At 36.8% G+C, this 27882-nt stretch overlaps 2 protein-coding genes and 2 long non-coding RNA genes across 4 annotated transcripts; 2 read left to right on the top strand and 2 right to left on the bottom strand.

The window, feature by feature from the left end:
• Nucleotides 1-6826: 6826 nt before the first annotated feature.
• Nucleotides 6827-8435, bottom strand: LOC113333281. The gene is made up of 2 exons (XR_003351888.1): nucleotides 8323-8435; nucleotides 6827-8040 (listed from the first exon to the last, which is right to left on the bottom strand). It is a non-coding gene; the product is annotated as an uncharacterized LOC113333281 (long non-coding RNA).
• A 677-nt stretch (nucleotides 8436-9112) lies between these two features.
• On the bottom strand, nucleotides 9113-10750 carry LOC113332770. Its single transcript, XR_003351711.1, has 5 exons — nucleotides 10705-10750; nucleotides 10448-10517; nucleotides 10024-10153; nucleotides 9610-9756; nucleotides 9113-9512 (listed from the first exon to the last, which is right to left on the bottom strand). It is a non-coding gene; the product is annotated as an uncharacterized LOC113332770 (long non-coding RNA).
• Nucleotides 10751-12716: 1966 nt separating this feature from the next.
• On the top strand, nucleotides 12717-15173 carry LOC113332609. Its single transcript, XM_026579133.1, has 2 exons — nucleotides 12717-12843; nucleotides 13260-15173. Exon 2 carries the CDS (start codon nucleotides 13301-13303, stop codon nucleotides 14474-14476), a length of 1176 nt encoding a protein of 391 aa, XP_026434918.1. The 5' UTR covers nucleotides 12717-12843; nucleotides 13260-13300; the 3' UTR covers nucleotides 14477-15173.
• A 4047-nt stretch (nucleotides 15174-19220) lies between these two features.
• LOC113333224 lies at nucleotides 19221-19853 on the top strand. The gene has a single exon (XM_026579735.1). The coding sequence runs from the start codon at nucleotides 19221-19223 to the stop codon at nucleotides 19851-19853; it is 633 nt and encodes a 210-aa protein (XP_026435520.1).
• The last annotated feature ends 8029 nt before the right edge of the window (nucleotides 19854-27882 follow it).

Genomic DNA, 27882 nt, shown 5'->3' with positions numbered 1-27882 from the left:
ATAATTCAGTCGATTCAAAACTGATAGAGTATGTATAAGGCCTTAACTAATTAAGTAATAGCTACATACTACTACTAGTGCTAACTAATTTGTATGTGCATGTACTGCTTGATTGTTAATGATAAAGTGAAAGAAAGGTTAAGTGGACAAAATAGAATATGATTGTTCGGATTATCTTATTTCTCTCTTAAAATGTACTCGTTACACAATGATACAATAGCCATTTATAGCCGAAGGGTGAAAATATAATGGTGACACGTAATAGTAACATGTGTCAGAATTACACCAGATTCTTAAAGGTTAAGGAATTAGTTATCCTTATCTAAATCAAAACTAAATCTTGGAAAAGCCTAGATTGATCTCGACGGTAAAAATGGTGGGTCATTCCACAAACCGTGTTTACACAATACTCCTCCTTGGACCACCATTCTAAGAAATGTTGACTTGTTACAGCTTTGCCGGTAAAATCTGATGGGACAAAATCTGAGCAAATCCGTTGCCTCGTTAAAACCTTGCCAGAAAAATCCGACTGGGATAAAAAACTGGTGGAAGGAAAAAGAGTACAACTCTTGGAGCTTTAAAGTGATGATGGTCGTCATGAATTTTCTCCCGTTGTTGAAACTATGTCAGGAAAACCATTTAGGAAAAACCCGAGCTTAGTGTGAGGTTGGTCACCGCTAAGAATTGCTTGCTCTGTCAAAGTTCCGTCAGGAAAACCATTTAGGACAAAACCCGAGCTTAGAAAGAGGGTGGTCGCCGCCACAAAATATTTTCTTTGACAAGATTTACGCCAGGAAAACCACTTGGGATAAAACCTTAGCGCCGAGAAATACTTCCTCCATCAAAATTGCGTTAGGAAAACCACTTGGGACAAAACCTGAACGCCCGCGTCAGAAAAACCACTTGGGGACAAAACCTGAACGCTTGTGCCAGGAAAACCGCTTGGGACAAAACCTTACCACCAAAATTCAGAATAATGCCAACGTCGAAGAGCATGTTGCCTCATTAAAAACCTCGTCTGGAAAACCACGTGGGACAAAACCAGACCAAAGGAAAAGAGTACAACGGACGTCGCCCAATAACAGTGATGGATACGCATATGCTGCCTCGTTAAAAGCTTGACAAGGAAAACCCCTCGGGAAAAAACCTTGATGAAGGAAAAAGAGTACAACGCGTTTAAGCCCAGCCAAAGATTCTACGAGTTTACTCTCCCTAAAGCATGACTTCTTAAAGCGGTCGGTGGTGTGGACATTTTACATCCTTTAGAAAAACTGCTTTACTCAGTTCAGTTTATGGAGGATTGACTGCCAGATTTTGCGCCGGGTGAACAATCGCCATGGTACACCTCGTATTTAAATCCCCCGCCCATTGCACACTAAATTCAGTTTTCCTCTTTAACTTCAGGCATAACAATGAAAGGCCTTTTGTAAACTCATAAATGCCGTAGAATCAATTTCAGCTTCTAAAAGTGTAACCTGCAAAACAAAAGTTAGACTACAACATGATAACGCATGCATTATATTCGTATATGGTATTTATGGACCATAAAGTATTATTTCTACGTACGTATCAGATAGATCGATCACTTCCCATTTTTGGGAATCACATAGTAATGGTGTTAATTTTAGTAGCACAATAAGTATTACCAGTATCAAAAGTTAGATATTCTAGTCTGTGCTAGCATATTCTCGAACTTCTGGCCGAGAAATATTTCAATTTCGACGAGATCTCAAAATTTAGTTCAAGCGTGGATTTTAGCGCTACCAAGGGCTCTTTTTAAAAGCAAAAATGATATCATCATTTCATCCGGATTTCAACCTTATACCAAGAACATAAAATACACAAAGGATTGTTCATAAATTTCTCCTCTTCAAGATGGTGATTATGACTAAATTTCAAGCCTGACGTGGTTCACAAAGTCAGGTGGCTGCCTGATTCAGAAAATCGAATCCTTCAAAGATTCAAATATAATCACCAATCATAAGTCATAGCAAGATGCAATCAGAGTCCTTCAAGGACTACCACGCTAAAGTGCATCAATATTAGGGGAATACTTTAGTTTTACAGAACCAATCCTGGGGTTCAGCAGGAAACCCTGTATCGCGCTTAAAGCGATAATACTACTCTCTCTGTGCTTTATCTCAAAGACCATCCTGTTACATTCAGGCCTCACAACTTTACGGTGTGAGTCAGATCCGATCTTTTGCGCTTTTTCGAGAGATTTCATCCTCTACCTTAATTTGAGGGGAACGGATCATATGCCTACCAATCACAATGTCGATGTTCCTCTGCAAAGAGGTACATAACCACCATTGTAAATAGATAATCGACAATTATATAAATCCCACACATTTCTCTAATGCATGCATACTCAACAAAAGTTTCACAGACTGGTACCAGCGCCACTTCAGGGGCATTATCTTTTTCTCATTTTTAATGAGGTATAAGCTTAGAGAGTGTGGATTATATTCCGATAGTCTCCACGAGCACTATCTGTAGTCTCTCTTCAAGAGCACTACATGTTAGAAAAGTGATTGGACTCTCCTTTAAGAGGCATATATGAGGCAGTTATTCAGGCCTCAAGCGTGTTTTAACACACGACTTGGTCATTGCGAGATGCATGATTTAACTTGCTGTGACAACTTCTCGTGTCTGCATCCTCAAGCAAGTGACAAACAATATTTTTCCAGAGCTACGACAGTTATTTGTTTTAATTATGAGTAATCTCCAATACCTCAATTACATCCAATATCTTGGTGTGAGAAAAAAAAATGAGATGTTTCACGCCAATTCTTGTGGCAGCCGAACTTTCTTTGATCAGGATAAGGCTTAATCAGATAACCTATTTGATTGTCGACATATCTTACTGCAACCCTTAGGTGATGCATGTCATATCCATGGCTTCAAAGGAAAGCCTTTAAATTTGTCGACATAATACGTGCCATCTTCAAACGACAACATAATTCGCACCATCCTCTAGTGGTGACTTTTCTCCCCCTGATTAATGTGGAAGAACCTTGAAGGTTATCAACCTTGGTCAAGCCAACTTCTACTGGAGGGTTTTCATGCCAACTTCTGGTGGCATCTTAGTCTTCCTGATCATGGCGGAATATTACTATCTCATTTCTGAAAACTTCTGGTTCCATAATTGCCTGATTTTCGAAGACAATTCTACTCATGATAGTTTCTGGGTGTTAATTAAACCACACAATAAGTATCCCAAAAACAGCTGCAGGCTCGACAAGAGATGAGACATTTCAACCGTTCCTTTTTGACGGCTTACTTCCTCCCCCTAACGGCGGGAATACAGTCTCATCTTCAATAAGACATTACCAACACATGGTTTTAAATGTCTTATGAATCGAAACCAACATATATAGCTAGGTGACGCTATGGACCAAACACGTAAATTGTAAGGTTGCTTCGCAAGACATAATTGATTGTAAATAGTTGGTTGAGCAATAAACTAAAGATGCTTAAGCAAAGAACTCAACTAGACCATGTCGAGTGCGCACATGTGCTAACTATATGCTCGATATAATACCAACTGAAGGAAAAGCATCAAAAGCCTATAAATTTACCACCAAAATAGATGGACTTAGCTGGAAAGTCCAAAAATGATACGCAACCACAAGATTTGCACAAACAGTTTGGCAAAATCTAACCTCACGCGTTAATATAACAAGAGACCATCTAGTAGATGCGTCTATCAATACGATTAAGTATTGAAATAATTGTCCATACTGCAGGGTGAATAAGTCCTGTATATGCCACCTTGAATCCTTTATAGGGATTAATGTTGGTGATTCAGCAACGGGTTACCATAATGTTAATGTTAATGCAATTTAACAACTAATTGTCTCAGAGACCAACAACACAATTTACATCCTCATATAATGGAAGCTTCAGGTTCTGTAAAGGATTTCCATGAGCATTTTGAATCGTCTACTCATCTTAGTAGAACTTTTGATGTCCATATCGACCATGCCTAAGCATGAAAAATCAAGGTCATTAAAATTCTGGTTAATGACACTGTGAGATTCTACTGATAGAATTTTCATATGGCACACCCCATAAAAGAGAGAGCCTCGAGCTTCTCTAAACGTGTTTCTGGCACAAAAACAAATGAAGTAACAAAATACTCCATAAAAATGCTCATTTATCATTTCAAGGTGGTAATACCAAATATTTCTAAAACTCAACAGATTCTTCTGGAACCTGATAGAATATAAGGCAAATACTACACCACCAGATAAAATGATACATGCTCTTCTGCAGACGTCTATCATACTATTCAAACCTGAAATAATATTTTTCACATTTCCAGAAACCTCTACAAGGTTATAAAATGGTTCGAAAATTCGTGTTTGTTGTTTCGTCTAAATTTGAGACAAGTATCTCCATCATCCATATCTATACTGGATTGATTACTTCTGGACTCCATATCCTTCGGAAAAGATAAGACGAGAGAAAAATAGTAGAGTCACCGACAAAAACATTTGGTAACAATGAGCTACTTCGGGAACCCAAAATTTTATGGCTATTCCTGAAATCTAAAAATTTCCATAAACCACTTCTGGGTCCATATTTATGGATTATTACAGGAATTAACAATTTCTATATTGGATCGCTTCCGGGGTCAACAACATCTCATGAACTACTTCAGGAGTCCAGTATTTACGAAAAAGAAAAGATGTAACTAAAGCAAAATTTCAAGTAAAGAGATACATAAAAATACACACACTTATGGTACTAATATTAACAAATCTCCATTTTCTTCACCTTCAAAGTCAACGAATTATTAATTTACAAGTGTGCAAATGGATACATGTTTTATAGGAAGATTCCTCAATATCAGTCACATGTCACTTCAGGAACGGCTGATAGAAGCCGGCTAGCATTTTATAACGGGTCATTTCTGGGACCGATCAGCTAGCGGAGCACGCCTTTTGCATCCATACTATGCTACACGGTATTCCAAATTCTGGTGGAATAATTTTCACTTTTGGAGATTATTGTAACGAAGGAAAATTAAATTTGTGCTATCGATTTAGGATGCAAACGATCCCTCACTCTAATTAATTAAAACGCTTAGTACCAAAAGTAGAAAAGGAAGTAACACGCCAAATTATCTAGTACGAGTGTACTCACCATTGTTATGCAATTCAGTTAATTAACTTACCCACAAATATCGACTTTTAGCTGATGTCTTTAAGAAAGAAACAAATTAGCCTTGGTTTTGATGATACATGATGGGGACAGGATTGGGTGGAGCAACCAACCCATCCATAATCAAATAGTATCCTACACTCAAAAATAATAATCAAAGTGAGATGCAACATTAGGCAAGGCTATATACGTATATAAACAATGGAGAAAATAAATTAAGTAAAGAGAAGAAGAATGTTTGTCTATCTTCTTCATGCAATCAGCTCCCTGTTTTTTTTGCTTGTGAATTTGAGCTGGCCAATTCGTAGTTAGTAGATCGTTCCATATGTAATTGGACATCAAGTGTATCAGCTATTTTCTTTAGAGCAAACTCATACTGCTAACGTGTTGAATATCCATCATATTACGGATATAATTCAGTCGATTCAAAACTGATAGAATAAGTATAAGGCCTTAACTAATTAAGTAATAGCTACATACTACTACTCTTGCTAACTAATTTGTATGTGCATGTACTGCTTGATTGTTAATGATAAAGCGAAAGAAAGGTTGAGTGAACAAAATAGAATAGGACCGTTCGGCTTATCTTATTTCTCTCTTAAAATGTATTCGTTACACAATGATACAATGGCCAATTATAACCGAAGGGTAAAAATATAACGGTGACACGTAATAGTAACATGTGTCAGAATTACACCAGATTCTTGAAGGTTAAGGAATTAGTTATCCTTATCTAAATCAAAACTAAATCTAAAAAAAGCCTAGATTGACCTCCACGATAAAAATGGTGGGCCATTCCGCAAACCGTGTTTACACAATACATTATTTATAAACAAAATTTTTAACCTCTAAGAGCATCCACAGTGGTGCGAGCATAACTAAAGACCAAAGACTAAAAAAAAAGATCAAATTTGGGTTTAGTCCGTCCTGTGGCGTAGCGGGTGACGAGTAAATTTGGTCGCGCGTTGATATAAAGTCCGCTTCATCGTCCAGCGTAGATAAAGATTACGCCTGGCATGGGGCATTGATAAAGATAACGCCTGGTATGGGGCGTTGATAAAGATAACGCCTGTATGGGGCGTGAACTATAGCAACGCCTGGTGTGTGGGACGGAGATTATACGTTCGCCCGGGTTCAAAAAAAAAAAGAAAAAAGAAATGGGGCGTTGATAAAGACAACGCCCCAAGCAAAGTTTTCAAAACTTTGTGAAGGTGGGATCATGACTATATCAACGCCTGGGTGTCCGGCGTTAACTTTACGTACGCCCCATCCAGGCGGACATTATACCAACGCCCCATCCAGGTGGACATTATACCAACGCCCCATCCAGGCGGACATTATACCAACGCCCTGTATCAGGCGTTAACTTTACGAACGCGCGGCTACAGGCGGACATTATACCAACGCCCGTCGGGTAGGCGGACATTATATAAACGCCCGACTATATTTGGATTTGGTCTTAATCGCCGACCAAATTTGGTCCGAGTTTTACTCTTTGATCAAATTTTGATCGATGGTCCGTCCCACTACGCCAGCCCACTCGACACCAAATTTGGGTTTAGTCGTCCACTGCAGTTGCTCTAAAGTCATGCAAAAGTCTAAACGATGAAAACAAAAGAGTTCAGTCCTTCTGAGTTCTGACTGACATACCTAATTCAATGAAAGCAAAGCAGGTTCCAATTAACTAGATTGATAACTGATAACCAAACAGAAGAAACCACGAAGAAAATTCAAGTCTTTTTTTTGTACTCCACTAACCTATCGTATTAACCTGCTTCAATATCATCAGCACCATTAAACGACTAACCATTCTTCATCACTGTTCTCTCCGACCGTCAGATTACGGACTCCCACTTTGACCTTTGATACTCTTCATCACTGCAACTCTCAGACGTCAGGTATGCTTCTCCGACGGTGACTCTCTCACACTCATCATCTCCGCTGCTGCTACCTTCTCTCTCCACCCTCAGATTCTTCATTCCAACTTTCACTTCTTGAAAATCATCATCAGTCAAATCTCTCATCCATCCCTGTACAGTGCCTTGATCATCAGAATCATTGCTAGCCCTTAGATCATATGGTGACCCTACCACCTTCTCATCCTCCTCCTCCTCAGAAGAAGAATCACTAGCCATTACATCATCTTCAAAATCAAACTTGACATTATCAAAATAATCTTCAGGATCTTCAGGTGCAAATATGGCGATCCTTTCCGCTTCCTTCTTCTCCGAGGGAAACTCATGAGGGTAAAAATCAGTACCAGAGGTGGATTGAGCCCACGACGGAGCTGTGGCCGTGGTTTCCCAACTAGGAGATAGTAATGGTGGGTAATCAGTAATCAAATTCGCAAGTGAACTCAGATGATCAAACCAATTCCTCGATGCAGGCCCTAGTTCTGATTCAATGACATGTATTCGGTACTCTATCGGGGTATCAACATTCTTAAAACAACCATATCAGGCTGATCTCCGATAAGTTGTTTAAAAGCATCAAGAAACAGATTATATGATCTCCAATTAGCTTCGTTACTTGGTCTGTAAAACAACCCTGACAAATCTCCAGGATTATATGATCTCCAATTAGCAGGACGAGGATTGGTATAATCAGTAATCCAATTTGCGATGGCAACCAATTGTTGAAAGGTGTCGAGGGAAATCAACCCAATCAATTTATCAATCTCTTGTTTCTTCTCATATCCAAAATTGATATCACTTTTAAGAACAGACAAAACTTCATCTGATGCACTGACGAGAACATGAGGAGGAACTCGGCCGTTCATATAGCACTCGATCACTGAAGTTAACGCCTGAACCCTTTTTCAGGAACAAAAGGAATTCCATCATATCTTCCCGTACTCATCTCCACCTCCATCTTTACTACAAAAAAAGCACAAAAAAAAAAAACCCAAAAATGAACAGAGTATAAATAAACAGAGTATAAAACAGAACATATTTTTTTTCAATAACAATCAACAACCAATATATATGTTCATCAACAACTGATACTATATAATATATTCATCAAAATCGATATAAAGATTGAAACTTTGATCAATCAATCAAGAAAAACGTAATCAATCAAGAAAAAAAACCCTAAAAAACAGAGTACTTAGATAACCCTAGAAAAGAAAAATTAAGTTTTAGAGAAACTTACTCAGAGAAACCCTTGTTCTTTCATCGACGTAACAACTTCCCAGAAATTCTCTTCTAAACTACTTGGTAATAGCCAATTGACGAAGACTTTTTCTGTTTCGGTTAGTTTTTTCTTTTTCTTTTTCTTTTTGGTTTTGGTTTTTTTTTTTACACTGGAGGTAAAACTTATAAAACAACACAAACCGTGTTTGGGCTTGATATTAAATGCCAATGAAAACTCTAATTTTACTTATTAATAAGACTTGGCCCTCGAGATTAAGATATTTAACCATGCCACATCAAATATCGTGTGGTGCCGTTTTTTTTTACTTCTCTCATCGTGCGGCTGCTATTTTATTTGGTGATGATTTTTACTTCTTTCTTTTTTTTACCGTGGAGGTTAAGCTACTTGGACTTTTTATGGAAATTGGACACTATAGTCTTAGCAAATAACAATGAATGTGGTGGGGGACAATTTCTAGGTATCTCTAGCCAAACCAGACCTAGTTATTGAAGTTGTGATGGACTCTTTATTTCGCTTCTTTAATAGAGTTGATACTGGAAAGCCCTAGGAGGCTAGGACCCACGCATACGTTTAGAAATGGAACGTCGAGAGTACGCCATAATAAGGTTTTGACACTTGATAGCTGCAATCCACGCACACACACGTTAAGATATTGAAAGTGACTGAGATACACTGTACTTGCATAGTAGTCATGCAACACAGTTGATTGTTATGTTCTGCATCCGGCCAGAAGTTTTACATAAGACTTGTCTCCGGAAAAAGATCATTTGCTTGTTGTCTCTTTAGTTTAACATTTATGAAAAGATATGGGAATACAAACAGACCATTTTTCAAGCCCAATGTACATGAACCAATCTCGACTATTTTCACATTCTCAAGTCGAGCAGCCATTAAGTTTGCATCAAAGGGGCCATCGGAAGGAATGCTTGGATATTACCACTAGTGAGAATGTTGCTAAATATTCATATCAGCCATTAACCGATCTAAAATACTCAAACAAGCATTCTCTCGATCACCAACGAAATGAATGCATATGTGAAAACTTACTTGCAGCGCGAAAGACCCATTTGCAATCATGTTATTTCCCTGGCTGCTGAAATATACTCCATTCTTAGTAATGAGCCCTCTATGACTGCATACATTGTGGCCATTTAAAGTTTTGTTGCCTTTAGAGGTGGTCTTTCCGACTGGTTTATTGGGAAAATTACTTATATCAAATGTATGAAATTAAACAAAAGGTAAAGCGGTATTATCAACATAGGATAAGGGACTTGATTAAATTACCTCAACTAACCTGAATCCGAGATTTAAATCCCCTGATTCAAGTTCTTTCATGAAACTCTTCTACGTGTTGAACTCGGTGTGGCATTCATTCTTTCAGGAAACTCTTCTCTGCATTGAACTCGGTATGTCATGGAAAAGGTGGAGACTCTGACATGCAATTTTTAACAAAATTCAGACTTTACAAATGCCAAACCAAAAATAATAAAAAATAAGCTGATGCCCGGTTTATATATATGTCATAACATAACTAATAAAAGACAATAATGATTTCATTTGCATGTCGTTTTGTACCATCCACTTTGTTGCTTCTGTCTTACATCAAGGAGTTCCTTAAAATTTTATTTGATTCTAGAGATTAGCTCGTATATATGGATTATGGAGGGAACCAAATATAAAGAAGTAAGAAATGCATACTTGTGCGTAAGGGGCCGCAATTCATAGAAACTCTAGAGACCAAAGGAAGTCGGCATGAGAATGCGTTCAGTAGCACCGACAATCTATTACGTGAAGCAAAGGCAATGCTACCACTCTTATGTGAAGCCATCTGACCACAAAGAATATATCGTTTTCAGGAAATAATACAAAGAACTACAGATAACCAAAAGGGAGAAATTTCTTGTAACTAAAACTATAATGCTTTCTCAGATGAGCAGTAATTATCCATTCATGTTAACTATAATGCAGATACGTCTCTCTAAGTTCAGCATGTTAACTTCAAATTTTCATATTTAATATCGTTATGTTTGAAGTCGAGTTGTTAGAACTTTAATTTCTGTTGAACAAATACCAAAAACCTCACTATATAATACAAAAGTGCCAGAGAGAGGAGACTATATACCTGCTGCAGTTTTCTTTATCACAGGTAATGGCAAATAACGAAAATGTATGTAGAACCAAATGAATTGTACCTGCATACTCAAAATGTGGCTTAGGTTAAATGAGACTCCATCCATATTATGGTTCCAATCCCTAACTATGTCAGAAATAAATCCATGATGAACACGAAATACATAAATGTGGGGCAATCCAAGCTTAAGGACTAAACAGAACGAAATTGTTCACATAACAAAATAGCAACAGAGAAGTTAAAATTACCTGCCAAAAATGGATCCTGCTATGTTTCATGCCTACTACATACACATATCAAACCAAAGAGCATATTAGAGAAAATAAATTCCAATTTAGAATTACTTACCGCGATATATAAGTCTATCAGTAAAAGACCATAAGGAAACCATAAAAATTGCACTCAATGTGAGGAAGAAAGACAATGAGAAAGGCATGAACTCTACACTCATCTGTATGTATATTACTATAAGTAAATAGATTCTGCAGCACCTCAGTATTAGCCAGAGTAACAGTAATTGCATTTCCAAATTTCATAACGTCTGGGGAAACTCCTTATGAAGTCCACACATAATACTTCTATGATGCATAACATGTAAGCGAATAGTTAATAACTTGGTTGCTCCCAGTTGGTAGTTTTTGATCTTACGCATAAAGCCCAGTAGAAGGTCTAGCGTGCCCCATGTAAAATGTTTGAAGAAACTAAGTCTGTCGACATGAGTGTCTCCAAAGAATGATGCATAACATGAATATCCAACAAAACACCCCTAAGAAAACTGGGTAATAACTAACCTTTCTTCTGATTTGTTATGAAAGGAGGAACACTACCTGGATGATAATATTCAGGGTAATTTTGGGTTCTCCTGTTACTTTATTCATAAAAAAAATAAAATAATTCCCAACTCTACGAAATCAAACTTGTGCGAGATTAACTACCCGGATTAATCTGAAGTGCAAACAATCTGTAATGCCTTTTTGTTGAAGCAATTTCGCAAACACTTACATTGCAACGATTGAAAACCAATCTTAAGTAGTCAGAAAGAAACACGGAAAGAAGCTCTCATATGAAACATTGGTAACATTAATACAAACAGATAACTAGTGATTAGAAACTAAAACACCATGTTCAAGAAATGGAAAATATCTTTTCAAATACCTAAAGAAAAATATACCGGCAGTAGGTTTAGAGTCTTAGCCTTACCCAGAATAACGGCGCAAAAATGCATAATCATCACCTGTAAGGCCTTTGTGAAACCTAATGTTTAACTATGTGCTAATGACTCCGTTACTTTTTAATAGGCCAATTTCTATAAATAAATATTTCAAAAAAATATGTCAGTTTCTTAACCGGGAAAGTCAAATGTTACTTTAATTTTTTGGGACCATTTTTCTTTTAAATTCTTTTGATGACAAGTGTTATGTGGACCATTTCACTTATTTCTTTGGCTGATAAGTGTTATGAGGACCATTTCACTTCACTTCTTTTATTTACAAGTGTTTAGAGGACCACTTTCAATAATTAGTTCTCTTAATTTTCTTAATTTTCTCAAAAAAAAGAGCTGACCAAAGTAACGGAGGGGAGGGAGTATTTTTTTTTTTTTTTTTGAAGTGACAGTTTCGATTATCGAAGAATAGTAGTTGGTTTTCATGTCTCATTTCTGGAACTTAGTTTTGGTTACTAGCAGTTAAAATCAATGGGAGAAAGAAATTGGTGGACGAAATGGGTGGGGTTAAGAGCAACCACAGTCACGAGACAGACCAAATACCAAATTCCAGACTAAAAACCAAAAAAATTTGGTATTCTCGGTGTTCAAGCGCAGTGGGTGACGACCAAAATTTGGTGAGGCGTAACTTATACATCCGCTTGAATCCAGACGGAATTTATACTAACGTTTCTTGGTGGGCGTCTTTTTAACATGCGTCTCAGTGAAACGGATGTATTACGTGCGCCTGATTGAGGCGCAGTTTTAATTCACGCCTGACATTAGACGGCGATGGAAAATGCGTCCCAGTAGACGGAGATGATATGTGCGTCTGATACATACGGAGATATAAATTGCGTCTGCATCGGACGGACACAGAAGGTGCGTCTGAGTGGGGCGGAGATGAAAGGTCCGTCTATGTGGGGCGTTTATGGAAAGTCCGTCTGAGTACAAAATGTTTTAAATTAGTGATCAAAGAACTTTATAACAGCCACTCGAAACTTTGACCTAAGTGTGAAAGCCAGGCCCTAGCCAACTGTTAACCCCAGCGGGTTTAAACAAGTCTTTAAACCTCTCAAATTCTCATTTTGGAGGTCGGTAATTCAACTCCTTGCCCTAACTATCAGACGCCCGCTGCTGCAATTCCCGGTTCTTCTTCTTCATCCTCTTTGAAATCTATGCTCCAGTAAGTCTCTGTTCTCCTTCAATTTTATATTTCTTGCAGTTCTTCCTCTTACCGTTAAAATTGAACTTCAAAGTGTGAACTTTTTTTTTGATGTTATCATTGTCAAAACTAGGGAAAGTTGCATGCTTCTGAGCTTATAATTGAAGGGTTTTACAGTGCTTAACTTGTGTACCTATGGGCTTGTAGAATTTCTTCAATTTGCCAAAATGGGGTTTCAGGAATTCTTGAATTTTCCAAAATGGGGTTTGAGGAATTTTTGAATTTTCCAAAATGGGGTTCGAGGAATTCTTGAATTTTCGGAAATGGGGTTTTAGGAATTCTTGGATTTTCCAAAATGGGGTTTTTTGATTTCTCAATAGCTATGTATTATGTTTTCTGCTTAGCGATTTAAGTAATTGTTGTACTGGGGAATGTAGGTTTTGGAATAGAAGATCAATTTGGGATTTTTGTGAATTAGATGATGGTGAGAGCAGAGGTGGAAGCAGATGTCCAAAGATGGGTTGGATTAATCTTCATGAAGTATAATGACTATGATGGTGCTAAGAAAAAGCTAATTGAAGCACAAACATCGTATCCAGGAATTAAATATGTTGATGAGTTGATCAAACTTGGTGACATAGCATGTACAGCTAAATCTCAAGGGAGTGGAATTGATTGGTGCTCGGTTCTCGACATTAACAAGATGGCCAGTGTGTCTGACATAGATTTGAAGTACACGGAGCTGATGAGAACTTCGGAACCGGTTAAGAACAAGTTTCCGGGAATTCAATCAGCTTTGGGGCTCATCGAAAACGCTTATAGCGAGTTTAAATCTAAAAGAGCTGCAACCGTGAATATTGATAGCGGAGCTACTTCACAAAATTCTTCTGGGACTAAGAGAATTGTCAGCGAGGATTCAGATAATAACAGTCTAATATGCAATACAGGGGAGCAGCCTTTGAAGAGGTTAAGAAGTTTGGGTGGGAATGATTGTGAAGTTATGGGTGAGACCCAAATACTTAATGAACTAATAGGAAAAATTTGTAGCCAAGAAGCGGGGTCGGATACTGCTAAAAGCAAGTGTAGATTAAATGAAATGCAGAATCCTCACCCGTTATCAATAACTGAGAATGTTGAAATGGATACGGTTGCAGCAGAATTTGGTAATGGTGCCAGCATTAAGCACCAAAATTCTGGATCTCCTCTTATAGCTTCAGTGCCGAATCCAGAAATATATACAGTGAATCAGTGTGCAGGGTATGTTGCTCCCGGGGATCAAATTGTCAAGAAACTCATTGCATATTCGCGGCGAAGACATCTATCACCAAAAACATGTGAAGAAAGAATTAGTCAGGCTGATGGAAAATCAAAAGATGAAAGCACATCTTCAGATAATTTGGAAATGGACAGGTTATCAAGAGAGAACATAGGTGAGCTAACTGCAAAAAATAGCTTAGAGAAAGTGGCAGAAGAGATTGACATTGAGAGTGATGGTGTCAGTTTGGGTGGATTTACGATGGATGTGTCTGAGTATGGAACAGATGATGCAGTTAATAAGTTGGTTGACAAAGAGAAAGTGGCTGAAGAGATTGATACTGAGAGTGATTGTGTCAGGTTGGGTGGGGATGATTGTGAATTGTTAGCAGAGGATTAGTCTAGTAGGCTGGAGGGATTGTACTTATCCCTTGTACGGGACTAGTACCCCATCCAGATTCATTGGGCGTCTCTGCACACGGAAATGGACTAGTACCCCATCCAGATTCAGTTTGGGCGTCTCTGCACACGGAAATGATTGCATGTTCGCACCACGTTGGAAGATCAAACTGGAGCATGGGGCTATGCAATCTCATGTTATGAAAATTCAGGCGTACATTAAAGATACGTCTCACACAGGCGTGCATAATACATGCGCCCGGACCAGGCGTACATTAAAGATACGTCTACACACAGGCGCTCACGATACATGCGCCCGAACCAGGCGGTTTTTATAACTGCGCCCCACTGGGACGTACATTCTAATTACGCCTGCTGTGGGGCGTACGTATTATCTCCGTTTTGTCCGGCGGTGGTTATAAATACGCCTCACTCATACGCTCTTTATACATCCGCCCTAATTTCATGCGTTCTTTATACTTACGTCTGGTGTGAAGCGCTCACTATAACCCCGTCTGAATTCATACGCTTATATTAAGCCCGTCCCAGTATAACTGATTTTAGTCTGGGTCGGCGACCATTTTTGGTCTCAAACCCTAATTATCCGGACTAAATATAGCTTTAGTCCGTTCCATTGCGGCTGATACAGAGACCAAATTTGGGTTTAGTCTCCAAATTTGGTCGTGACTGTGGTTGCTCTAAGTTTAGGATGTGGTTAAGTTGGAGGTGTAAATAGAGTGTAACACCCCCTAGAGACATTTTTTTTTGTTCCTCTTTTAATGGTATTGATTCATAGGACTTTCTCATTCAAAAAATTCATTCTATTGACATGAAGAAACATCCCGATTGGTCCAAAATTAGAAATTAAAAAAATGATCTTGTTGTATCGACAGAATCCAACTAATGCGCTTCAAAACAATGAGTGACTACAATAGTAGAATTAAATCGTTTAGCCTAGACTAGATTAATCCAAACTGACAAAAATGTTAGCGACACAATTTATGCCTATGCCACTAAAATAAAACCATAATCGTAAAAAACAGTAGATTATCTCGCTCAATCTCCATAGTACTGTTTTAGTCGATATTGTCTCAGGGACATAACTTTCAGCTTCTTCTTTTTTCCTTGACATGACTCTGGATCCTCACTACTTTCGCAATCTTTGCAGTCCTCTTTGGACTTGCAACTTTGAATTGTTGTTTTGGCACATCTTCTTCCTGTTTGACATGATGGCAGCCAGCATCTTTGACAGTTCTTTCAATCGAAGCCTCCCGTTGGTCTGCTTTGTCACCACCAAAATTCTCTTGTTCAATTTCCTCATTTGCATCAAAAAAAATGTCCTCTTCCTCATCCAGGAATGATAGTTTAAGCCCAGACCTCTTCAGACTCTTAACATTCGACTCCTCTTTTGCCACAACTTCTTCCTGTTTAACCTGATGGCAGTCAGCATCTTCCACAATTCTTTCCTCCTCCTCATGTTCGTCATCGCTGTCTTCACCAATATATTCATATTCAACATCTTCCTCATTCAGCAATTCTAGTTTAGGCTTAGGTCGAATAAACACTACCGGCTTAAGATCAACATGTTTATTATCATCATCAACACTTGTACTAGTACCACTAATACTTGGTAATGATAATCGGTACATATAAGCCGGCTCTTCTTTCTTCAAGTCCCTTAAGATCATAAGAAGCTGGTTGAAGAAAGACATAGGGACTTGTCCTATTAGTTTTTCAATCTCTAGTTTCTTCTTGATATTAGAAGTCGTTAAGATTTGGTCATTGGATTTCATTAACTGCTAAAACTTCATCAGCTACACCACATAGAACATGGTTTCTTGGTAATCCGTTTAATTGACCATCAAGTAAAGTTATTAAGGCTAGATAAGCTTCCCATGATTCATCACCATCATCACCACTTGGTTGATAAAACCCCTTCCCAGGTACAAAATCATCATCTTCTTCTTTGAAGATTGATTTCTCCTTGTTAATATTAATAGTGATTTTGTTTTTGTCCCCCATGGTTTGACAAACAAAAACCTAATAAACAAACACATTGAGAAAACCCTAGATTAATAACAAAATAAAGACAGAAATAAATAAATGACAAAAATAAAATCAACCAAAACTGAGAAACTCACGCTGCGAATCGTCGAGTCCACTAATTTGCGTTCCTCCTCTTCTCCTACGCGTGAAATATCTTCAGCTGTTTTTTTCTTGAGTTTTCTTCACGGCTCGGTAAGAAATAGAGCGTATAACTCTCTCAATATATAGGGGGAAGGATCTATTCAGTAGGGTTTTGACAGATTGGACTTTGGACTATGGATATTGGGCAACTTCTAAACCCCCACGCAAAGCCGTTAATCTTTATTTCCTAGACTCTAACCGTCTAATGAGATCTTTTTATTTTTGGAGTGAATCCAGGCTTTCTTGCTCTGCAAGTACAGTAAAACTTCAATAAATTAATCCTCGATAAATTAATTATTTCGCTAAAATAATAAAATTTCATGGTCCCAACTAGATTTGTATAAGCTAAATTTCAACTCGATAAATTAATAATTTTGCTAAAATATTTTTTTTTGTCCCAACGTTATTAATTTATCGAAGTTTTATTATACAACATTTAAGGAATTTTGTGGAACACACGCCGAAAAAAAGAAGTAGAGTTTTATTAGGGAGAATGTTAGAGAAAATGTCGTAGAGGACAACACTTTTGACTGCCAAAACCTGTTTTATGCAGGAGGGGCGAGCAGGGTAGTTCGACATAGTGCACTTTCCCACGGCACAACCAAGACCAACGGTTTCTACATGTCTGCAATCCGTTGGTCTCCGCCTGGGATCCATTTCTTGCAAGCTCTTTTTTATATATATATATTTCCTTTTCAGATGGAAGTAGTTTGATACAAGGTTCGAAAAATGGGTCATATCCTAAGTCACGGACTTATAACGTATTTTAACGGGTGTGAGCACTTTTTAAAAGAAAAACGTGTTACATTGGTTAAAATAACGTTATCATATTAAGGGGTGAGAGCGGTTAAATTAGAAAAGAAAAGGAATTATTACCATTTGAATTTCATATAGAACTGTTATAACGTATGTGAAAACGATTATAACAGGTCTAATACCATTGTTACATCTGATGTCATTGTAGTACAGTGGTAAAGTTACTGCGTGATAATACCGAGTTCGAAATTCGTCAGGCCCAACTTCTTTACCGATAAAAATAAAAAATAATAAATATTTTAAACCTTTTTCACTTGAACAACGGTTATAACAGGCATGAAAACGAGGAAAACGGTTTACAAAACTTGCGTTAAAATGTTACTCCTGCGTTAAAATCATATATATTTAGAAAATAAAAAACTTAAAAATCAATTTATAAAAAAAACGCGTATAACGTGCATGAAAACGGTTATAACGTGTTCGAATAATATTATTTTCTATTATTTATTATCAATATTATTTAGACAAAGCTTTCAGTGACCTTCAGGGATCGCTACATAGGTGTGCCTAACAGTCGTTTTTCAAAGCTTGGTTTAATATCTCTGAAGTGTGAGTGCGGGCTTATCACGATTATAGGCTGCAGGCTGGAGGTCAATAGTGTCTTCATTGATCTGCTTCGGTTGCATTGGGTTCGTGCCTTAGAGAGACAGCTAGCCACATGTGTCATGGAATTCTATGGACACCTTTTATGTCTAGCAAGAGTACCTAATGCGTTCTGAGCTTCTGGTATCATATGTATTTTTAAGCATGTGTCATATATATATTTGATTTAGGGATGAAGTGTAATAATACATAAATACTGTCTTCTGGAAAATTCAATTGATTGATTATTTGCACGAAAGATGAAGTGTAATAATACATAAATAAATCAGTTTTATCTAAACAATTCAATTGATTCTAAACAAATCAGTTTTATCTGGTATGTCAATCTATCAAATGGGATGTTTCAAACTCCCAAAAAAGATTACTGTTAAGATAAATTCTATACAATGTGCTTTTTGGTGGGGAAAAGAGGCAAATGAGAAAGGGCATTACATAAAGTCCTGAAAATATATGTGTAGACCAATCTCTATGGGAGGTTTGGGTTTTAAAGATGCAGACAAAATGACTCAAGCTATGTTGGCTAAAATAGCTTGGAGAATTATATCTGAACCCAATTCTTGGTGGGTTAAGATGTTTAAAAAAAAGTATTTCAAAAAAAAACTTTTCTGACTTTAAAAAAAGTGGTGATTTCTTCTTGGATGTGGAATTGTATTGTTCAAGGGGCTAATTTAGTTCATAAGTATACCCGTTGGGAGGTTGGAGATGGTCAGTCAATCAACATATGGACTGACCAATGGATACCTGATCTACATATCACTCTAGATCAAATTGTTTCTGAAAGAAACACTCAGTTAACACTTGTATCGGATCTGATTAATCCAGATACAAATAAGTGGAACCAAGAAATCATAATTGTTTCTTTTCCTCATATTATTGCTCAAACTATCTTGAATATTAAACTTTTTGTGGATATGAATGATACCTTAGATCAGGATAAACCTAGATGGAAGTTAACTAGGAATGGTATCTTCACAGTTAAATCTTTATATGATAGGTTGTGTGGTAAAAATGAAGGAAACACATAAACTAAATTTTTTTGGAAGAAGTTCTGGAAAAATAGACTGCCTCAGAGAATAAAATCGTTTCTTTGGAAATGTATAAATGATGCTTTGCTAGTAACAGAAATTCTGAGTAGACATATGCAAGATGTAAACAACATATGTATCTTCTGTAATGATAAAATTGAATCTGTTCATCACTTGCTGTTTGATTGTTGGTATGCTAAATCTGTTTGGATGCAGCCACCTTTTGCTGGTGGCACTACTTCAAATATCGTAAGAAACTCTTTCATTAATCATTTCAATTGCTGGCAATCTCAGGGAGATAAGGTAATAGAGATTAATGCAACAAAATGTTGGTTTATATGGAAAGAAATGTGTAATAGGATTTTTGAGGAAAAAAATGTTTATTCTTTACAAACTTCTATCATAATTCATAGACATTTAAATTTCTGGAACTGTGATACAAGAAACATCATAACAACTAATGGTTGTAATGTAACAAAGAAGATGAAGATTGTCCCTTGGAAATGCCCTGAACATAACTGCTTCAAGTTAAATTATGATGCTTCTTGGATCTCTGAATCTGTTTATGCTGTCTTTGGTCTAATTATTAGAGATCATGCAGGAAATGGAAGAGCAGCTAAATCAGGAGTATTCTATGCTGCAAGTGCAGAAAAAGCAGAAGCTTTAGCTCTGCTGTATGGAGCAAGGTGGGCCAAAGATGCAGATTTGGCACATTTCTGGATAGAAGGGGATGTGAAAGGATCGTGAATTTTATCAATGGAAAGGCAACAATGATGGAGTGGGGAAATCAGAGCATTGTCAGGGAGGCAATGAAAATTCAAGTGGATTGCAACAACTTTTTGGGCTTCAAATTTACTCACAGATCTGGCAACTCTGTGGAAGATAAATTGGCGGTAGAGGCAAGAAAATCTTCAATTTTCAACAGCTGGGAAGAAGATTTACCTGCTTTTTCAAATATGTTTTTAAGTTTAGATAAGTCTAGTAATCAAAATGAAGGTATTGGTAATACCAATAGATTGTTGTCTCAAACTCAGATCAGGGCATGTCCTGGTCTGATAGCATAGACAACTTTCTGTCTGTTTGTGTCCTTGTTCTGTTTCTTCAATGCATTATCTTATTCTCAAAAAAAAAATACATAAATAAGCATTAATCATACAATAGCCTGATACGATTGATGGGATCATAGAAAAGTTGCACACACAAAACAACTTATTAAAACCTCTCTGTAAAGGATAAAGATTCAGATTTCAAACAACAACCAGATTTATTTATTCCTACGAAATTAATCCAACTGCATCCAATTCTCAAGCTATCTAAGTTATCAAACAACAACAACAACAACAAAAAAAAAAAAAAGAGAAAAGTAGTAAAAGTTAAAAGCATTCTTGTGAAATAGAGTTACAGAAAACGTTCTTGTTTTTTTTCTTTTAGACATACTAGAATGCACGAGAAATGTTCGAACATTTCCTCTTAACCCAACGAAACCCTTTCCTAAAAGAAGTTTTCAGTTTACCTTCAACAGCGTAGTATTTATACTGATCAACTCTCCTTCTTCTCTTCATTTCTGGATCATTAAAACTCCACGAAGACGTTGACTTTGATGAGGATGAAACACGACTCTCCTTGTGCCTATATGAACGAGGAGAATACCCCCGAGAAGAATCAGTACATGAACGAGGTGGTTGACTTGTTTTTGTAAAAATCTGTTTTGTGGTGACTAATTCATTTCCTTTCACAACTTCAAGATTATGATTATGATTTCGGTCGACTACTCCTCTTCCGTAGTTAATACTATGTCGGTATCCAGACCATAAGTCGGTCATCTCGATTCTCAACCGATCTTAACGGTCGGAATCGAGAAATACGACTGCTGATGAATTGTAAAAGAACCCAAGGAGAGAAATACAAAAATTTATAAACTGGTAGAAATGATTAGTTGTTCATTGAAAAAAATGGGGTTTTATTTTGTCGTTAGATCGGCGGTTGTGAGAAATTGTAGAAATATTATGTTGGTTATTAAATGATTTCATGATTAAATATGGTTTAACTCAGTCAACAAAAACATAGCTGTATATAAGTTAGAGGTGACTCCCGCCTCCCCTAAAATTAGAAACTCTTCTTTAGTTGTTGTTAAATTCTTTTGTTTCTTTAAAAAGTTCCTATTTTCAGCCACCCTAGATATTTTGAAATTTTATAAAATATAGCAAAAGATATTTTCTCATGAGTTTATTATAATTTTAGTTAGGATTGGCTGGGTGAATACCACGTATGATCACTTCTTTTGCGGTTTTTTAGTTTTAATCTTTACTAACACATTCCAGTTTTTAGCATAACATTTTTTACAGTGTTTTCCTTTCCACGAAAGAATAAAAAAAAAAGTAGAAAGTGATCAAGAGACTAAACAAACTCCTTTAATTATGAATTTTTAGTGTACGGATGATATGAAGAATGTCACATTATTAAGAGTATTAATTACCTGGTTCGAGGTACTTTATTTTTATTTTTACTGTATTTTTTACTTAGCTTAAAAACCACTTACAAAAAAATACATCATGAACTGATTCTTTATTTCATATTTCGTAAAATGATTTCATTTTACTTGATTGATAAATAGGAAAAACTACTCTAACCTCCTTTCATATGGGTTAAGCATATAGAAATCTCACAAAATGGATTCTTTTTTGTCAACTCCATACTTTAGGAAAATGATATTACTAGGCCCAAAATATCAAAATTTCTTCAGATCTGGCCCATAATTAATTATTACGAATTTTAATAATGACAACACTACCTTTACTATATATGTCAAAGGAAACTCATTAGATATTTTCATTTATAATTCTTTTTTCTCTCTCCAGTTCTTACAAACACATTCTAGAGTTATAAATTAATTTTGAGCGGAGACAATCGATTATCGGTTGATTTTGGGTTTTTTTGTTTGGTTAAATTTAGGTTTGAATCGATTAATTCAACGTTTCTTCTAGTTTTCATTGTATGATTTTGCTATTGTTGTTGTAACTTTTTGTTTTTGGTTTGTTCTCTCAAATTGGAAATATCCAAAGGTTTGAATATGTATTGTCATCGATGACGACGATAAAGATCAATAATCCACCACCAGGAGAAGGAGGACCATCAGTTGCAGTAGAATAAACGAATCCGAGAGCAAATTTCAATTAACTAATCTGCAGATTCAACTCAGATTCATCAACAAGCTAACTATTCAGGTAAGTATCCTCTTATCTTTGTGATGATGCTTCGATTGAGAGATTTTAGTTGATTTATTTGTGATTCAAATTTCAGAAAAGTATATCAGGCTTTTCAAAACCTAAATCTTCATATGCTTTTCAATTGACTTATCTGAATAGAAATCAGAGCTTAGATTCACAATCATCTACTTACTCTGGTTGTTTTAATGTAGAGTTTTTGCAAAAAAATGAACAAAAAATTCTGATCTGTTCATCGTCAAAATCGTTGTATGCCTCTATTTCTAGCTTCGATCTAATAACTGATTTGAGATTCGATATCAGTGAATCATCCTCTCTATTACCCATAGATTTGATTTGAATTTTATTCACTTTTAGTTTTTGATTTTAATTTATTCATGATAGATAACATGAAATGGTGGTAGGAATTTAGTGGAGGTGCAGGATTTAGAGAAAGATTTTGAGCCGGTGGTGGTGTTGGTGGTGGTATTGGAGCTCTAGGTAGTATGAGTGGTGGAGAAATAAGTGGAGGCATCGGTTTAAGTGGTGGTGGTGGAATTGTAGGATGTTGTAACTACTCTATTGAGTTTGTGATTCTAGGAGGAGGTGGTGGTAGAGGTGTATGATTTGGAGCCATTGGTGTACTTTTATTTGTCACTTTTAATATTTGTATGATTTCCATGTTAGGTTACTTACTTTTTCAATTCTGGAATCATCTGATTGCAGCTTCATTAGTTATCTCGAACTACAATAATGGGAGATAGCGAAACTCTAGTTACTCAGGCCTTTGCTGATATGGAGTACCCGTATGGTGATTAAAAGCATGTGGCCTCAAATTCCAATATAACTATGCATGAAGCACCTATTACCTCAGCTGAAGATGGTGGTAAACTACATATATTACCCAAGAAAATTAACAAGATGGAACAACTAATCACGACGCGAATGGAAACGTTCAACATGCATCTGGAGAGGCTGCTAGCGAGCAACCGTTGGAGGCTGATTCTGGTATGTTTCTCATTTTATTTTCATTACTTGAGATTTCTATTCTCTCAATAATCCTTTGTTCAGTCACATAGCTTCGTGCAAGTACATTCTGTTGGAAGTTGTTATCAAGGTTTCTACGAAACTTGTATGGCATGAAATGAGAAAATATAACTATTATATTATAGGCATTAGACGAGGAAAAATGATATCATGTGGTTGAAAAGTTTGTCGTTGTTTCAGACAATATTGTTTTGGGTCCGGATCATGGGACTTTTTGCGTATACGCATAGATTAGACACAATTTTCTAACAGTCCATCACGGTTCATCCGACGACAGTACAACTTGCTAACCGTGTCGTCCTTTTTAGGATTGAAAACATTAGACGACTAATGCCCAAGCCGAGCCGATATGGAACCGTACACAGTATTATACGATCTCTTTCATTCTGCTTCAAAATTGTTACTCATCGAGCTTATTGTTCTTGTTCTAAATTCGTAGCAGTAAATCCCACAGTTACGATCTTTCTAAACCCTATGCACTCTAATTGATCTATTGTTTTTTAGGTTTCTTAACTTATTTGAAATAAGTTGTGCCCTAATTTTAGTTTTTATTTGAGTGAAGCATTGGCTTTGAATCTGGAATTCTGATGCTGCGATGTTTATCGCATTTCTGTTTTCATTTAGGAAAACTGCAATTGCTTACTTAATAGCCTGAGAATTTGTTGTTGGATGTTAATGAGGATCTTAAAGTCTCTGATTTATCTTTTTGTAGTGCCATGGGGAATTTTTTTTTTAACCGCATTCCTTTCCATGGATTTTCCATGATGCTAACATCACTTTTTCCATTTGAAAAATCATTGACATCCATATTTTCATCATTCAGACATTGATTATCACCACTTACCCATGCTCAACAGACATTGATTATCACTACTTATCCATACTCAACTATGATGTAAAAATCTAATGATAATCGTAAGTAAAGGAAAGTAAAACTTCTTTTTGACTGAGACTTAAAAGTATAAGCTTGAAAAGAAAAAGAAGAAGAAAATGTGGCAGATATATCAGAGAAGTTACCGCAGAAAGAATATGTGTTTCCTTCGTTTCCTAATCACGTAGATCGGCTCGGCTTGGGTAAAGACGTGTAGTGTTTTTATGCCTGAAAAGATGACACCTCAGCAAGTTGTATTGCCGTTGGATGAACTCTGATGGACGGCTAGAAAATTGTGTCTAATCTATGCGTCTAAATAAAGAGTCCCATGATCTGGACCCTATTGTTTTATAGCAAACAATTCAAGACTGGATGATAATTCATTAGCCATCAGGGTGGCTGTTATTTGTGTACACTTTGTATATAACATCTATATTTAGGAGTTACACATGTATGTTGCATGTGTACCCTGCAGTTACACAAGCAGCTGTATACCAAAGTAGTAGGCCTGTGACAAGTAGTAGTCTTGTGTATGATTAAACCTAAGTAATTACTTGTCATCTTGTATAATAACGCTAGTTTGAATGATTCAAGTTTCAGTTAGTGATCGAGAATTTACAGCAACTGTTCCTGAAACAACAGAAATGATCGGCTTGTTGTCAACGATGATCGAGGTGATGAGTTAATGCTACTGAGAGCAAATACAGATGCCCATATATCTACCTATAGGTAAGTAATGAAAATGGTTTGTTGAAGTAAGTGTAGGACTAACCATTTTAAGTCCATAGCAAGTCCATAATGAAAGTAGTGTATGGACAGCAGAATGAAATATCCATAATTGTATACTTTGGTAGGGACTGTTAGCTTTTGACATTACTCAGTGTGTAGTTGAAATTACTCATAATTGTTGAAGTGACCTTCTTGGATCCAGATAAACAAGTTGTTGGCAGGTGCATAAGCTAAGTAGATGTGAAAAAGCGGGGGTCTAACAACCACACCCAATATTTCGCTTAGAAATCTGTATGGACTAACTCCAATATACTTTCAAGAGAATCAACTTGACAGTCAGACTCAATCTAATAAAAGTATATCAAAGAGTTATATCTCAATTTCTCAATTCAATCCGTAATCAAACAAATAGGAATTTGCGAGCCCGATTGAATAAGAGAAATAACTTGGACGGTATCACAAACCAATATCCAAGTGTCAATCAATTCAATCAACAACCCAAAGGTCGGATTCAAGAAATGATTGAACTTAACGCACAACCTGTGATATTTCTATTATATAACAAAATATAAGACAGAAAAAAATAACACAGACACCATAAGTTTTATTAACGAGAAAACCGCAAATGCAGAAAAATCCCGGGACCTAGTCCAAATCTGAACACCACACTGTATTAAGCCGCTATAGTCACTAGCCTACTCCAAGTTAACTTCTGTAGATGGTGGATTTTCGACAAAGGGTAGAATTATAAAACTATACTCCAGATTCGGAAATCGGATGAGTATTGAGACTCATGTCTCTCATTAAAGCATGAAATCTCATGTCATAAATCTCTGATTGAGAAGGCTGTCTCTTAGAGTACGTGTAGATGTGTAGTCTCTCAGCTGAGGCCACGACGCATCTCATGAATACTGAGCAATTTCAGTAATTACTTTGGATACGGCAATCAGATGAGTATCGAGACTCATGTCTCTATGCATGAAAGCTCATGCCACCTCTGATGGAGAAAGTCTCTCAGAGAAGATGTAGATGTGCAGTCTCTCAGCTGAGGCCACGACACATCTCATATTGTATAGAATCGAAAGATTGGGCGGATCCTAGACAACATGTCTGCTAGTATAGAGCGACAACGTCTTCGGCATGTAACCAGATTTTCCCCGACTCTGCAAGAGGAATATGATACTCCAGCAAGTTCATATTGCTCAACCCTCAGATAATTAATGCTCCTAGACAGGAAGCCCTTCTAATATAGAGCCAGCAATTAATTATCTTAAATCGTCTGAATATCCAGCAATATTCTATGAGCCATCGTCTGAATATCGAGCAATATTCTACAAGTCGTCAATTAATCGCCTGAATATTCAGCAATATTCTACGACTCCTCGTTATATTTCGTTACTTCAATCTGTGGTTCTTCCCAGCAGAATTCCACAGGTTAGTAATAAATATTCAACGGAACAGGCATCTGAGCATCGAATAAGCCCTGACAAAAATGGTGCAAGTGTAATTAGCAGATAATGCACAGACCAACATTTTGAATGCACGAACGAGCATTTCAAAAATGTGAACGAACGAGGAACCTATGCAAAATAAGAAGGGAAAATAATAATAATAAAGTATTAAACAAAAGCGCCAGGGGACTAGGCTCACCCGCGCCCAATTTTATATTTTACCATATTTTTACTATTTTCACGATCTCATGAAAATCCTATCGTTCGAGCAAATTTCCTTTATTTCAAAGAAATTATCTAAATCACATGATTTATCAAAAAATAATAAAATTAGGGAAAGGTGTCGCGGGACCGAGCACCAGCCGACCATGTCTTGGCCGTGGCCGGTCCCACCTCACGTCTCCATTATTTTATATTTCTCTCAAATTATGAAAATTCCTTGATTTATTAATTTCCCTAAAATCATGAAAATTACCTAATTTCATGTATTTTATCTAAATCACATGATTTTATCAAAAATAATAAAATTAGGGAAAGGTGTCGCGGGACCGAGCACCAGCCGGCCATGTCTTGGCCGTGGCCGGTCCCACACCTCACGTCCCATTATTTTATTATTTCTTCTCAAATTATGAAAATTCCTTGATTTTATGAATTTTCCCTAAAATCATGAAAATTACCTAATTTCATGTATTTTTATCTAAATCACATGATTTTATCAAAAATAATAAAATTAGGGAAAGGTGTCGCGGGACCGCCGCCGGCCGGTCATGCCTTGGCCGTGGCCGGTCCCACACCTCACGTCCCATTATTTTATTATTCCTTCTCAAATTATGAAAATTCCTTGATTTTATGAATTTTCCCTAAAATTACCTAATTTCATGTATTTTCTCTAAAATCATGGAAAATATTAAAAAATTAGGAAAACTTGTGGGACCGGGCTCTAGCCGGCCGGCCATGCCCTAGCCGGTCCCACACGCCCATTATTTTATTATTATTTGGTGTTTTGTTTCCTGATTTCATGTAAACTCCTTGATTTCAACAAAATATCTTGGTTTTCAACAAATCCCTTTGATTTTATGAAAATTATCTAAAATCATCAAAATTACATAAAATTGGGAAGAGTGCCTTGGGACCCGCGCCCATTGGCCGGCCGGCCATGCCACGGCCATTGCCGGTCCCACACTCCCATTCCCTATTTTATATTTTTATTTATGTCTCTCATCTCATGGAAGTTCCCTAATTTCGCCAAACTCTCCAGTTTCATGGAATTTCCCTTAAATCAGAGAAAAATACATAAATCACATAAAACTGGGAAAAGCATGTGGGACCGCGTGTCAGCCGGCCGGCCATGCCCTAGCCGTGGTCCCACACCTTGTGATTCCTTGTTTATTTATTATTTTCATCATCTCATGTATTTTTGCCAGTTTCAGCAAAACCATGGATTTTCATATTTTCTCCAAATGTTGCTCAAACGT

This window comes from Papaver somniferum, unplaced genomic scaffold (genome assembly GCF_003573695.1).
Source record: "Papaver somniferum cultivar HN1 unplaced genomic scaffold, ASM357369v1 unplaced-scaffold_132, whole genome shotgun sequence".
Classification (NCBI taxonomy): Eukaryota; Viridiplantae; Streptophyta; class Magnoliopsida; order Ranunculales; family Papaveraceae; genus Papaver; species Papaver somniferum.
The sequence above is the reverse complement of the archived record's forward strand: the minus strand, read 5'-3'. Positions and strand labels throughout refer to the sequence as shown.